The sequence below is a fragment of the Felis catus genome, chromosome B4, assembly GCF_018350175.1.
Source record: "Felis catus isolate Fca126 chromosome B4, F.catus_Fca126_mat1.0, whole genome shotgun sequence".
Classification (NCBI taxonomy): Eukaryota; Metazoa; Chordata; class Mammalia; order Carnivora; family Felidae; genus Felis; species Felis catus.
The window spans coordinates 105,372,429-105,384,858 of record NC_058374.1 but is presented as its reverse complement, the minus strand read 5'-3'; the positions used below and the strand labels follow the sequence as shown (position 1 = coordinate 105,384,858).

Here is a 12,430-nt window from a genome sequence, read left to right as displayed (position 1 = left end):
ATGTATGGCCAATTAATCTTCAACAAAGCAGGAAAGAGTATCCAATGGAAAAAAGACAGTCTGTAGCAAATGGTGCTGAGAGAACTGGACAGCAACATGCAGAAGAATGAAAAGAGACAACTTTCTTACGCTATACACAAAAATAAATTCAAAATGAATGAAAGACTGAAATGTGAGACAGGAAATGATCAAAATCCCACAGGCGAAAACAGGCAGCAACCTCTCTGACCTTGGCCTCAGAAACTTCTTACTTGACATGTCTCCAAAGGCAAGGGAAACAAAAGCAAAAATGAACTATTGGGACCTCATCAAGATAAAAAGCTTCTGCACAGCAGAGGAAACAATCAACAAAACTAAAAGATGGAATGGGAGAAGATATTTGCAAATGACATACTGGATAAAGGGTTCGTATCAAAAACCTATGGAGAAGTTACCAAACTTCTCTACCCCAAAAACAAATGATACAGTGAAGAAATGGGCAGAAGACATGAATACATACTTTTCCAAAGAAAACATCCAGATGGCCAACAGAAACATGAAAAGATGCTCAACATCACTCATCATCAGGGAAATACATATCAAAACTACATTGAGATACCACCTCATATCAGTCAGAGTGGCAAAAATGAACAACTCAGGCAACAACAGATGTTGGTGAGGATGTGGAGAAAGGGAATCCCTGTTGCAATGCAAACTGGTGCAGCCACTCTGGAAAACAGTGTAGAGGTTCCTCAGAAAATTAAAAATAGAATTACCCTACAACCCAGCAATAGCACTGCTAGGAATTTACCCAAGGATACAGCAGTGCTAATTCGAAGGGGCACAGGCACCCCGATGTTAATGGCAGCACTATCAATTATAGCCAAATTATGGAAAGATCACAAATGTCCATTGACTGATGAACAGATAAAGAAGATATCGTATATATACACAATGGAATACTACTCAGTGATGAAAATGAATGAAATCTTGCCATTTGCAAAAATGTGGATGGACTTGAGGGTATTATACTAAGTGAAATAAGTCAGTCAGATAAAGACATATATCATATATATATGATCATATATCATGTGATTCACTCATATGTGGAATTTGAGAAACTTAACAGAAGATCATAGGGGAAGGGAAGGAAAAATAACATACAAACAGGGAGGCAAACTGTAAGAGACTCTTAAATACAGAGAACAAACTGAGGGTTGATGGGGGTGGGAAAATGGGTGATGGGCATTGAGGAGGGCACTTGTTGGGAGGAGCACTGGGTGTTGTATGTAGTGATGAATCATAGAAATCTACTCCTGAAGCCAAGACTACACTGTATGTTAACTAACTTGACAAAAAAAAAAAGACATATTAAAAACAAACAAAAAACAACCAAACAGAAACCCCTTCTCTGATTCTCTTTGTGACCCTTTTATATATGATATGTAAAATGCCAAATTATTTGGTATTTAATAATCAGCAACTGTCTTTAGGTTTTAGTAATTAAGATTTATTTTAAAATTAAAATTAAAGTTAATGTCCCGGTCAAGAAGCTTCTTGGTTTTCATTGATCTTCTTAATTTATAGTTAACCACTATTATTAGTGTTCAATTCTTTCAAAAGTGTCTTCAGGACACAACTTTTAACACAAAGTTCTGATTATACTTATGAGACAGTAAAAACTAAGTATGACATACAGTAGCCAAAGTAGTAAAAATGAATACATTATTTAGAATGTCAATGGGATTCTTATTATTGAATTTTTTTTTAAACCTGTGAACAGTGAGCTGAAAGATCTCTTTAATGTGTTTCCTATGAGAACACATTTCTATGGAAAACACACCAACATTTTTTTTTTCTTTTTCTTTCTTTTTTTTCTTTTTTGCTTTATTTGTGTAGTTTTGAATATAGTACTATACCTTAATTCCTTGGCCCACTAAAATTTGGAGACCACAGAGGTAGATGAAAGAAAAGAACAAAAGGGTAGTCTTTAAGCAGATATTGAGCATTCAAACCATTATGATTTAGGATAATATTAAATTCCTACAGTGAATGAGGAATGGGTGAATTATTAAGGCTTACTGCTTGCTCCTTGGGTATATACTACTGTCACTATTACTAAGGATCTATATCCCTAATGCATGCTATTTTTTTGTTGTTTATTGTTTTGAAGATTGAAGTAAGTGTGAAAGCACCCAGCAGTTAGTTCACAGATGTTCAATAAAGTTCAGTTGGATTTTCTAAGTCTTACTTGATGAGAAACACATATCCTCTGCTCTTTGAAAAGTTATAGATATTTGTTTGGTCTTCTATTTCCTGTCTTTCAAAGATGGCACTTCTGATTTGGCCAACAAACAGATATCCTATCCTTCTTATGCATTTGCATCTTGGGGAGAGGTTAGAATCTAAAAATCAGTACATAAATGTGTATATGATGTAACTCCACTGGGCTACTATGACCTATGACCCTCAGAGGCTCTGTAACACTTCTATTTACCTAACTAAACACAACTCTGAGACTTAGTTTTACTTTTCATAATAAAAGAATGGTAAGAAGATCTAGGTTGAATTTACTATGGTTTCATTAATCTTAAAGGTAGGAACTATGCTATTTATGGCAGCAATTTTAACGAAATCCTTTCTTCTCTAAACATCTGCAACCAATTTATTAGAATGAAAACACATTACCAATAATCTCATTAACAAACATTGATACTACAACTGTACTAAAGATCTAAAATATGAAGCATATTTTAAAAGAATTTCAAATCTATTTATTTTAAAGATAAACAACAGTATTTTCTATTAATGAGAGAAAAGTTAACCAAAAAAATAATTTACCTTTCAATAGCTTTCAGTTTTATCCTCTAGATGTTGACCCTCAAAACTTCTAAATATTATTCTTCAGTACAGTACAACCTGTGCTTTAGGGATGGTTTCTGGAACCTAGCATAAGCAGGTAATGTGAATGTAATTTTGGACCCTTTAAAGGTACTGTTTGTACATACATAGAAAGATATTCATTATTCTATACAGTAAAAGTAAACACTTCTTTGCCTTCATTTTTATTCTTAGTTCTGTCCTTTTGAGTTAGCTTAAGTAGAAATAGAGTATTTAATTTTTTCTTTGTGATTTGAAGTCTGTTCCTCATGCCTTTATTCGCAGAGGTTTACCTGCAGCTATACTGTCTACTAAGATCAGAAATATTCTGAAGTCACCAGAACACCAGAGATGTCTGTTGTTATAATCAAATGGTATCTGGAATTGTTTTATCTTTCCCTTGAAACACATTATTTGAGTGTGCTTTGCCTGATGGAAAACCATCCTTGAGACTTTTTCTTAAAGGAGTTGTAGCAGCTATTAGAAGACTGGATTCTTTCCTGAGAGTTGAGCTAAGTGGAGCATTAGTTCAACATGATTAGCTGATGCACACCAAATCCCATGCTGACCAAATGGTGAATTTGGTGCATACTTTCTCCATTTTTCTCAAATTCAACGTGTTCAATCATAACTGTCTGAGAACAAGTTAAAGGCTTTTCCTCCTCTGAGATTTAAATACATGCTACTTTGTTCTGTGCTGAAATGTGTTAACTCTCTTATTCTGGATTGTGCATTGGAAAACTCTAATAAAAACAGTATAATTTGTTTTTAAAGGACTTCCATTGACAGAACATCTGCAAACTTAATGAGGCGATCCATTGAGATAAATACATCAACTAATAAATCCCCATACATGTAGCCAGTAGCATCACTGGCCAAGTACAAACCTGGGGAGGTTTGGAGACTTCCAGTTCCTTCTGGTCACAGGTTACCAGAGCACATCTTTCACATGGCAGATTATTTCTTAAACAGTTCTCTTTCCTGAAAATAAGCCATTCTACTGACCATACTTAAAACAAACTAAAGGAACCTATAATTAAGAGGAGAGTGGAACAGAAGTAAACAGACTAAGACAAAGTTAGTTCATAGTAAAGGATTGTGTGCTTCTGTAGATACTTTCTTTTCTTTCTTCCCCAAAGTCATTATCTAAATCTTAACTCTTCCATATGCCTCTCATATGTGTTTCAATGCATAGATCATAAACTCCTAAAAATTAGGAACTGCCATAGTCTAGTTCTATAAATCTTCTTGCCCAACGTATAGTGTCTATGATAGTCTTAGTCACACTGTTGCAAACTAACAGTGGTTGACTAAATTCTATGCCACATCCAAAAAATACTTTTATCGAGATGTAGGAAATTAATAAAAGATTAATTGCAGATTCAATTTAATAGTTGTATGATTATTAATATTTTATTAATAATCTTCTTGAGGCTGTTTTGGCATATTGTGTTTCTTTGAGAAATTTTTCCATTTCATACAAATGTTCAATTTTGTTGTCAGAAATTTATTGGCAAATTTACAGGCATGTTCCCTTTTATATACCTGATATTGATCATTTGAACGTTTTATTTTTTAAATGATTAGACTTACCAGAGATGTGTAAATTTTATTAATTATTGAAGAACCAACTTTTGGAGGTGTTAATCATCTCTCCGTGTTTTTCTTCCAGAAACTACTAATCTTTTGATTTTTAGTCTCTTCCTTTTCTAATATGTGTTGAAAGCTAATGTTTTCTTATATCATGGTTTAGCTCATCCCGTAAGTTTTGATGGGCAGTGTTATCATTATAATTCAATTATTTTCATTATTACTCAAATACTCTCTAATTTCCACTGTGAGTTCTTCTTTGACTCAGAAGTTATTTAGAGGTATAATTCTTAGTTTAAAGAATATGGGGATTTTCTACTTATATTTAAAACAATTTTTAAATTTTTACTTATATATATTTAAGTATATAATAAATTTTATAAGTATATAATAAAATTATATAATACATATATAATACATAACAAATATATATATATATATATATATATATATATATATATATATATATATATACACTCCCCAGCGTGGAGCCCAACATGGGGCTTAAACTCACAACCCTGAGATCAAGACCTAAGCTGAAATCAAGAGTCAGATGCTGAACTGAGCCACCCAGGCACCCCTAAAACAATTTTTTTAAGCTTAAATGCATTGTGGTCAGAAACTACATATAATATAGTTTCAATTTTTTTGAAATTTATTAAAATTTACTTCAAAGCCCAGCATATGGTCAACTTTTGTAAAATTTTCATATGTACTTGAAAAAATTATATAGTAGTTGGGAACAGTTTATAATAAACTGTTTATCCATTAGCTCAATTTTACTTCTTTCATTGTTCAAATCTTGTATCTTTTTGGTTTTGCTTGCTTTTTCCATAAGATAGAGGGAAACATGAAAATATTCCCAGCATGATTGTAGACTTGTTTCTCCCTGTAGTTAATTTTTGCCTTATATATTTTGTAATTATGGTATTAACTAAATACAAACTTACATTTTCCTGGCAAATTGAAATTCTTTTCATTATGAAGGTTACCCTTTATCTTCCAGAATATTTTTGCTTGAGATTAACTAAAAATCTACTTTGATATTGATAAATATCCTTCCTTTTGATGAGTAATTGCAAATATGTCTTTTCCTTCCTATTACTTTTGAATTGTTATACCCCTGTTTTAGATGTTTTTTCTAACCAGCAACTTATTGGGCTCTATTTTTCCAATTAGTCATCTTTGTTTTATAATTGAAGCATTTAATGTACATTTAATGGAAGTACTGACATATCTAGGTTTGAGTCTACTATCCTATACTATTTGCTTTACATATGTTTATGTACCAGGAATTAATTGCTTTACGTTGAGAACTACAACCATGTGCATTAATATGACAGAGCTATGGGGTCTAAGAACTGAGACCACCTGTGTCAACATGATTTATTTGTTTGGTAAAGGAAATCTTTGCCCAGGAAAGATAAGGCTGTAAACCAATAAATAACTTCATTGTTTCAGGAAATTCTCATATATTAATTTATCTCAGACAATCTGCTCACCTTGGCAAAGAGCTCACTTATCAAGCAACAGTTTACTTATCAGAACTTGCTTCAAGACCCTTGCCTTGCTATTAGATACCAATCATAAAACTTGTCATGAACTTTTCCAAATTGCAGTCTGGTCTCCACCTGAAAAGAGCCACCTTCAAAATGCTGTAAATATCCTCTCCTGACTTTACCTTCAGAGACCCTCAAGGCAGAATCCCCTATTACTACAGACAGTTTTAATAAATTCAGTTTTGCTTTATTAACAGATTGCCTGGAGACATTTTGTGGGAGTTCAATAATATATTTAATCTTTTAATGTTCATAACAACTTTATAAGTAAATTTTATTCTTATATTCTTTTTACAGATGAGAAACCTGAGGCATACTGAATACTAAAGTGACCTACACAAGGACAGACAATAATTTAACTCATATGAATCTAAACTATGGTACTAATATTACCGAGCCTATCTTCCCTTGAAGTCTTATCAATTTGAAGGTGCCATAAAGGATCTCATGTCCTGACCCTCTCAGCCCTATACAATAATTACAGTACTAATTATGGTAATTAGTAATTTTGTTGTCTTTCTTACTAGACTGTGAGCTCTTTGAGAAAAGGGACATATCTTGTTTGTCTCCATGCTGCCAGTGCCTAGCCTAACATCTGACACATGATAAGCATTCAATAAATGTTTCTAAAATGAAAACTAAATGAAACCCACTTTACAAATGAGGCTCTGAGATATTAAGAGTCTTGCTTTAGCTCACTCAGAATGTAACTGTCAGGATTGATGCTCCTGCCAATACATCACATTCTTTAGCTCAACTGTAAATGAGTTCTCAAAGAGCAGTTTTTATGAGAGGAGAGTCTACAAACATTGCAATGGGGATTCATGTGTATAAAGCTGTAGTCCTGCCAAAATATTATATTTCTTTGTTCTTTTGCTGAAATATTATCATCTCAGTGGGTCATACAAGTTATCTCATGTTGATTAGCTTGAATCACACAAATGTCTCTATTAAAAATGGAAAGTATTAACTGATAAATATAATTTCTGACAATGTTTTAAGGCACAGGGAAGTTACTACAAAGTTTCCTTGGTATTGAAACAGTTGGAGTTCACTTTACTAAACAGAGCTTTACACACATGAAGTTTTTTTTCTTTATTATAACCAGAAAATAATGTTATATAAATATTTAGGCATCAGGGCAAAAGTTCAAAATCTTACATATCTGGGAACGGTGGGTGGGGTGGCAAATGTGAACGTGTGCATGCTCGTAAGTGTACAGATGAAACAAGACTGGTAAAATGTTGATAATTATTGAAGTTTGTGATGAGTACATGCGATTCGTTAGACTCTACTCTTCATTTCTGAACATATTTGAAATGTTCCATAATAAAAAGCTTAAAAAGTGGCTATTTTCCCCAGTATTGTACTAGCTATACAAAGTACCTGATCATCCACGTATATAATGGCTGCAAACTTCCTATCACAACACAGAGCAAAAACTTATTCTTTCCATCTGCGGATAGACTCTAAAATTTAAGAGAGTAGTTACTTCTTCTGATGGGAGAATTTTATAGTCTTTTGCTGAGCATCAAGGAAGCTTTTTGCCAACTGTCGTATCTTCTGTGTATATTAGAAATCTCAAGATTTCTGCAAATGAAAAGAACCTGTACCACACTGGGCATAGCACTGGCCTTCTTTCATTCTCTCTTGCTTTTCTCAGACTGGCTTTCTACAGAGCACAAGGTAATTATCTATTTTAGTAAGATAAGTAGCTTCAAGATTCCTTAAAGTGAAGCTCACAAGATGCATATTTCTTTAAGGACACAGAATATCTTCTCATGTAACTTAGATGAAAACACATATTAAGCACTTTTTGTATCTGCCTGGTTCCTGGGTGTTTCTTTCCTTTTTGGATTTTTCCCTCCAGATGACATGGAAAATCCTTCCAAAATCTGGAGGAAAATGAAAGTGATCTTCTGTGCTAATTTTATTATATGTACACCTATAACTTTCCTCTGTCCAAAAAGTTTTTAAACCAATAAAAGTCAAAATGTGGTATGTAGCAAATATTAAGGGTCTCAAACAATAGGAAACAAGGGTCAGATTACAATGTCCTATTGATATAGTAACTCAGGAATGTAGGTCAATACTTTAAATATTTTCATGAGTTCTTATTTTATTAATGTATGCTTTGACAATGGAAAAATAGATTATGGTGTTCTGTTGTTAGCTATTATTTTATTGTTTATTTAAAATATAGAGCAATGTTTTTTCAAATATTTACATAACACAACATAAATGTTTAGAAGAGCAAAATTAGTGATAGTTTCCACAAACAGATACATCTAATACCTTGCTTCAACTGAAATCATTGCTGCTTCTTCAGAGCAATAATAGCATAACATCTGGGAGATTTCACAGGATCAAACAACTTCACAAGTGCAGACCATGCAATATTTTCCTGCAAATTGATAAGTGATTTAAATACATAGCAATTTGTTGAAGATAAGAATGAAAGATGAGTCAGACTATATATTGTAATATAAAAACAACATAAAGACAAACTATATAAAAGAAAATTATTCTTTGCTGAATGAAATTAACGTTTACAATTTCACCTACAGGAATTTATGTTGAGGAAATAAAAGATTTACATAAGATAGTGAACTACAGGGTTATTCTTTGCTGAAATTGTGAAAGAGTGGAAGTGATAAAAAACAATTGGGCATTACTTAAAGAAATTATTATATGATGAAACATTATTCACCTTCTGTAGTATATTCAATAAGATGAGAAAATTCTGAATAAAATAAATGAAACAGATTAGATTAAAAACTGCACTTGTAATTTGATTCCTTTATATTATCTTATCATCATCTTATCTTATGTTAGAGAGCAGGGAGGGGTAAAAGGAGAGGGAGAGAGAATCTTGAGGGCTCTGTCTCTGGACTGTGAGACCATGACCTGAGCCAAGATCATGACCTGAGCTGAAATCAAGAGTCAGACAGCTTGACTGACTGAGTCACCCAGGTGCCCCAGATTCCAATTTTAATTAAAGTAGAAATAATGCGCTCATATATATGTGTGCAACATATATATATTAGAAAGAGGCACTAGAATACAAAACAAAAATTAAGTTAATGCTGAAAGATGGGACTGTTGTTATTTTTAATTTTCTTGTTTATACTCTTCATTTAAAACTTTCTAACATATAAGTGTTATTTTAGAATAAAATATTATTTAATATTATTTAACATTGCTATTATTTAACATTGCTATTTAAAAATTATTATTTAACATTGCTATTTAAAAATATTTTATTAACAAGTTAATATTTTTTGCTTTATATCATTTCATTGCCAATCTATTAATCTTTGTGCATATTACTTATTTTATTTAATTTATTCTTTTACCATTTACTTATTTTATTTAGGTCAATGGAAATTGCTTTGAAAAGGTAAATAATGAGTACCTAGTAAAACAGGCCCAATTCTGTCACCTATGAAATTGGAAACCAAAGATTTCCAGTGATTTTGAGTTACTTGGTAGCTTAAGAAAGTACACAATTATCCAAATATTTAAAAATTGTCTTTTTTTCCATAAAAATATAAATTAGAACAAAAGCAAGCATTTATTAAAATCCATTTGTTCCAAATAGCCTGTTGAAAAGAAGAAAGTAAAATTACCCACTATGATAGAACAAAATTGTTAAAATAAAGGGCTTATGGTGGAAACATGAGGCTGAATCCATGTATGGTTTTAATTTAAACGGTTCACATAACTATTTTGATCATAGCTCAGTGTAAAATCTGCAAAAAACTTTTTCCTTAAAGACAAGCAAAAAACCAGTTTTTTTTGTGCATTCAACATAGATTAAAAAAAACCAAGACTGTGAAGAAGCAAAAGCAATTTTCACTGATCAGAAAGAAATTTTTATACTGCAGATTACATATGTCCAAAATCCAAAAGTGATTTAAAAGGTAAATTTTCATTAAATTAAACATATATATATATATATATATATATATATATATATATATATATATATAAAATATCTTTTATGTCTGGCCTTTATTAAATTTAGCTACACAATACGTCATATATGATAGTTGTGTTCACTGCCTACCATACAGTAATTACCATACAATTAAAAGAACATAAACTTTATTATAATAGGTTTGCTGAAAACATCTGTTGTACATATGTTTATGTTTAAAAAGAGATGGAATGAATATTTAAACTTGGAAAATATAATAAGAAAAATTATCTGACTAGCTGTATGCAAAAGAAACTTAATCTAGGTAATAGTGGATCTGTTTACTATATTAAATAAAGATATTAGTTATATATTTTAAAATATAATTTACCTGCTCTTTCAGATAGCAAAGTCGATCCAGAAGAATCAGTGTCTCTATACAAGGAGCCAGAACAACTTTCAACTAAAAGAAAGGATAAGATAGGATGGTAGAACTTTAAAAAACAAAACAAAACAAACAAACAAACAAACAAACACAAACTAGCTTAACACTTATGTTTAAGAAAATGCATCTACAAAAATTTATATAGGACCAAATCTCCAATACCAATTGTATATATTCAGAAAACAAATACTGCAGAGATCAAAAGTTTTTCTTTAATAATAACAGGAATCCAAAGGCAGTGGTACGTATGATAGAGAGTTTTCAGAGGTACTAAGAATGAAATTCATTAAAACGCATGCTGGGGAAATAACTGCATTGAGACAAGTATGTGTTCAAAGAACTCTGAAATTTCTTCCGTGCATTTATGATACATTTTAAGAGAAATCTACCATGTGTTCTCTTTATTACATTACTGACACCTAATATAGTTCTGAAATAGGAAATGGTCCAAAACGGTTTTTCTACAGTAAGAGAAAAACAACATAGATTGGTTGGTCCCACAATAAAATTTAATTGAACCCCATTCAAGTCTGGCAACATATCCAATTTAATATGTTCATTTCTGAGATTTACCATATTAAAAGCTTCCAGCTCATTCATTCTAGGCTTGTACTTCTCGTAGTAGTCCATTATAACTTTTTCTGGCAGCTTCAAGATAAAACAACAAGAAATGTAACAACAGTTAAAAAAAAAAGTTTTCCTTATCAAACATTAAAGTAAAACCAACATTAACAATTTAAAACAAATTTGGGTGTGTGAAGAACTCTTAAGGATATGAATGAAGCAGTCAATAAACTAAGTTCTTTCATTAATATCTTCTACACCTATTCAGCATACTGTAAATAAAAACAGCAGTAACATCCTATTAATATTGTTTAATTTCAACAAGTTGATGAAATATTTACCTTGTTTCTATGTTTAGGGTACATAGTAGGAGCTCAATAAACATTTTTTTTTGAGTAAAATTAAAAATTTTAAATGATATATCTAAAACTATATATCCTAGAGAATAATTCAAAGGCCACAAAAACCCAGTAAGGACATATGTTCATATTTAGGGTAATTTCCTCTAACATGCACATAACAAATCCATCAACAAGCATTACTTTCTGGTTTTCCTCAAAAACATAGGATACCTATAATACAATGAACCCTTGTGGTTAGCAGGCCGCTTTTTAGAACATATATGCTTCTGTTCACACCAGTTGAACTTTGTTTACTGAGTCAATTGTATTTGTTTCTAAACTTGTTATGCCAGTTACAGTATTGTAATGATATAAGTAAATATTACATAATTAATGAAATATTAATGCAAAAGGAAAAGTTGTTTCTATAAATTGGATGCCTTTGTGAAAGGATTGATAAAGGAAAGTCACTAGAAGAAATTGCTGTCAAATTCCATGTGGTCAAAACAAATGTAAGTCTGGATAAAAAGAGTAAAATATCTGAAAGGATTTGTATTTAGATTTTCTCTGCAAATGTCTACCTGAATTTATTATTTTTTCAAAGTCCCTATTCTTTTTCTTACTGAACTAAATTTCTTTTGAATTTAAAAAGTATAAAAAGGTTAATGGTGAAAAGCAAGGTTTTGTCTCAGTTTCTAGTGCAGCTTTCCAGAAAAGATTTTCCCCTTAGTACAGAACCCAAGCAGATTATACCTCCTTCCCCAACCCTTTTATTTTCAAAAAAAATTTTGTTATTTTTTATTTTTTCATTCTCAGGTTAGTTAACATACAGTGTAGTCTTGGCTTTCAGGAGTAGAACAGTGATTCATCTCTTTCATATGGCACCCAGGGCTCATCCCAAAAAGGGCCCTCCTTAATGCCCATCACTCATTTGATTTACCCCCTCACTGCAACTCTCAGTTTATTCTCTGTATTCAAGAGCCTCTTATGGTTTGTCTCCTTCTCTGTTTTTATCTTATTTTTACTTCCCCACCACTTTTAAAAATCTTGCCCATCTTTGAGTCAAATGAGAACTCCTAAACCAAACTTCTGCAGTAGTGTATATTGGACTGGATCCAGGCCTGCGATTCAAGCCAGGAAAACTCATCTCACA

At 31.8% G+C, this 12,430-nt stretch overlaps 1 protein-coding gene across 12 annotated transcripts in view; it reads right to left on the bottom strand.

Moving 5' to 3' along the window:
* METTL25 (methyltransferase like 25) overlaps positions 1-12,430 on the bottom strand; it is a 160,897-nt gene that overhangs the window by 23,590 nt on the left and 124,877 nt on the right. For 4 of the 12 annotated variants that reach the window (XR_006600904.1, XR_006600905.1, XR_002159913.2 and 1 more), the window contains exons 10-13: positions 10,946-11,020; positions 10,319-10,390; positions 8,304-8,412; positions 3,747-3,840 (exon numbers count right to left, since the gene is read on the bottom strand). Coding sequence is in view for 2 of the 12 variants with exons in the window: in XM_003989085.4 (XP_003989134.2) it covers positions 8,320-8,412; positions 10,319-10,390; positions 10,946-11,020 (240 nt within the window). In the remaining 10 variants the exon portion in view is untranslated. Of the gene's footprint in view, positions 1-2,820; positions 2,926-3,746; positions 3,841-7,090; positions 8,413-8,664; positions 8,752-10,318; positions 10,391-10,945; positions 11,021-12,430 lie in introns of those variants that run through there. The other 8 variants (XR_002159910.2, XR_002159919.2, XR_002159915.2 and 5 more) reach the window with 4 other exon arrangements.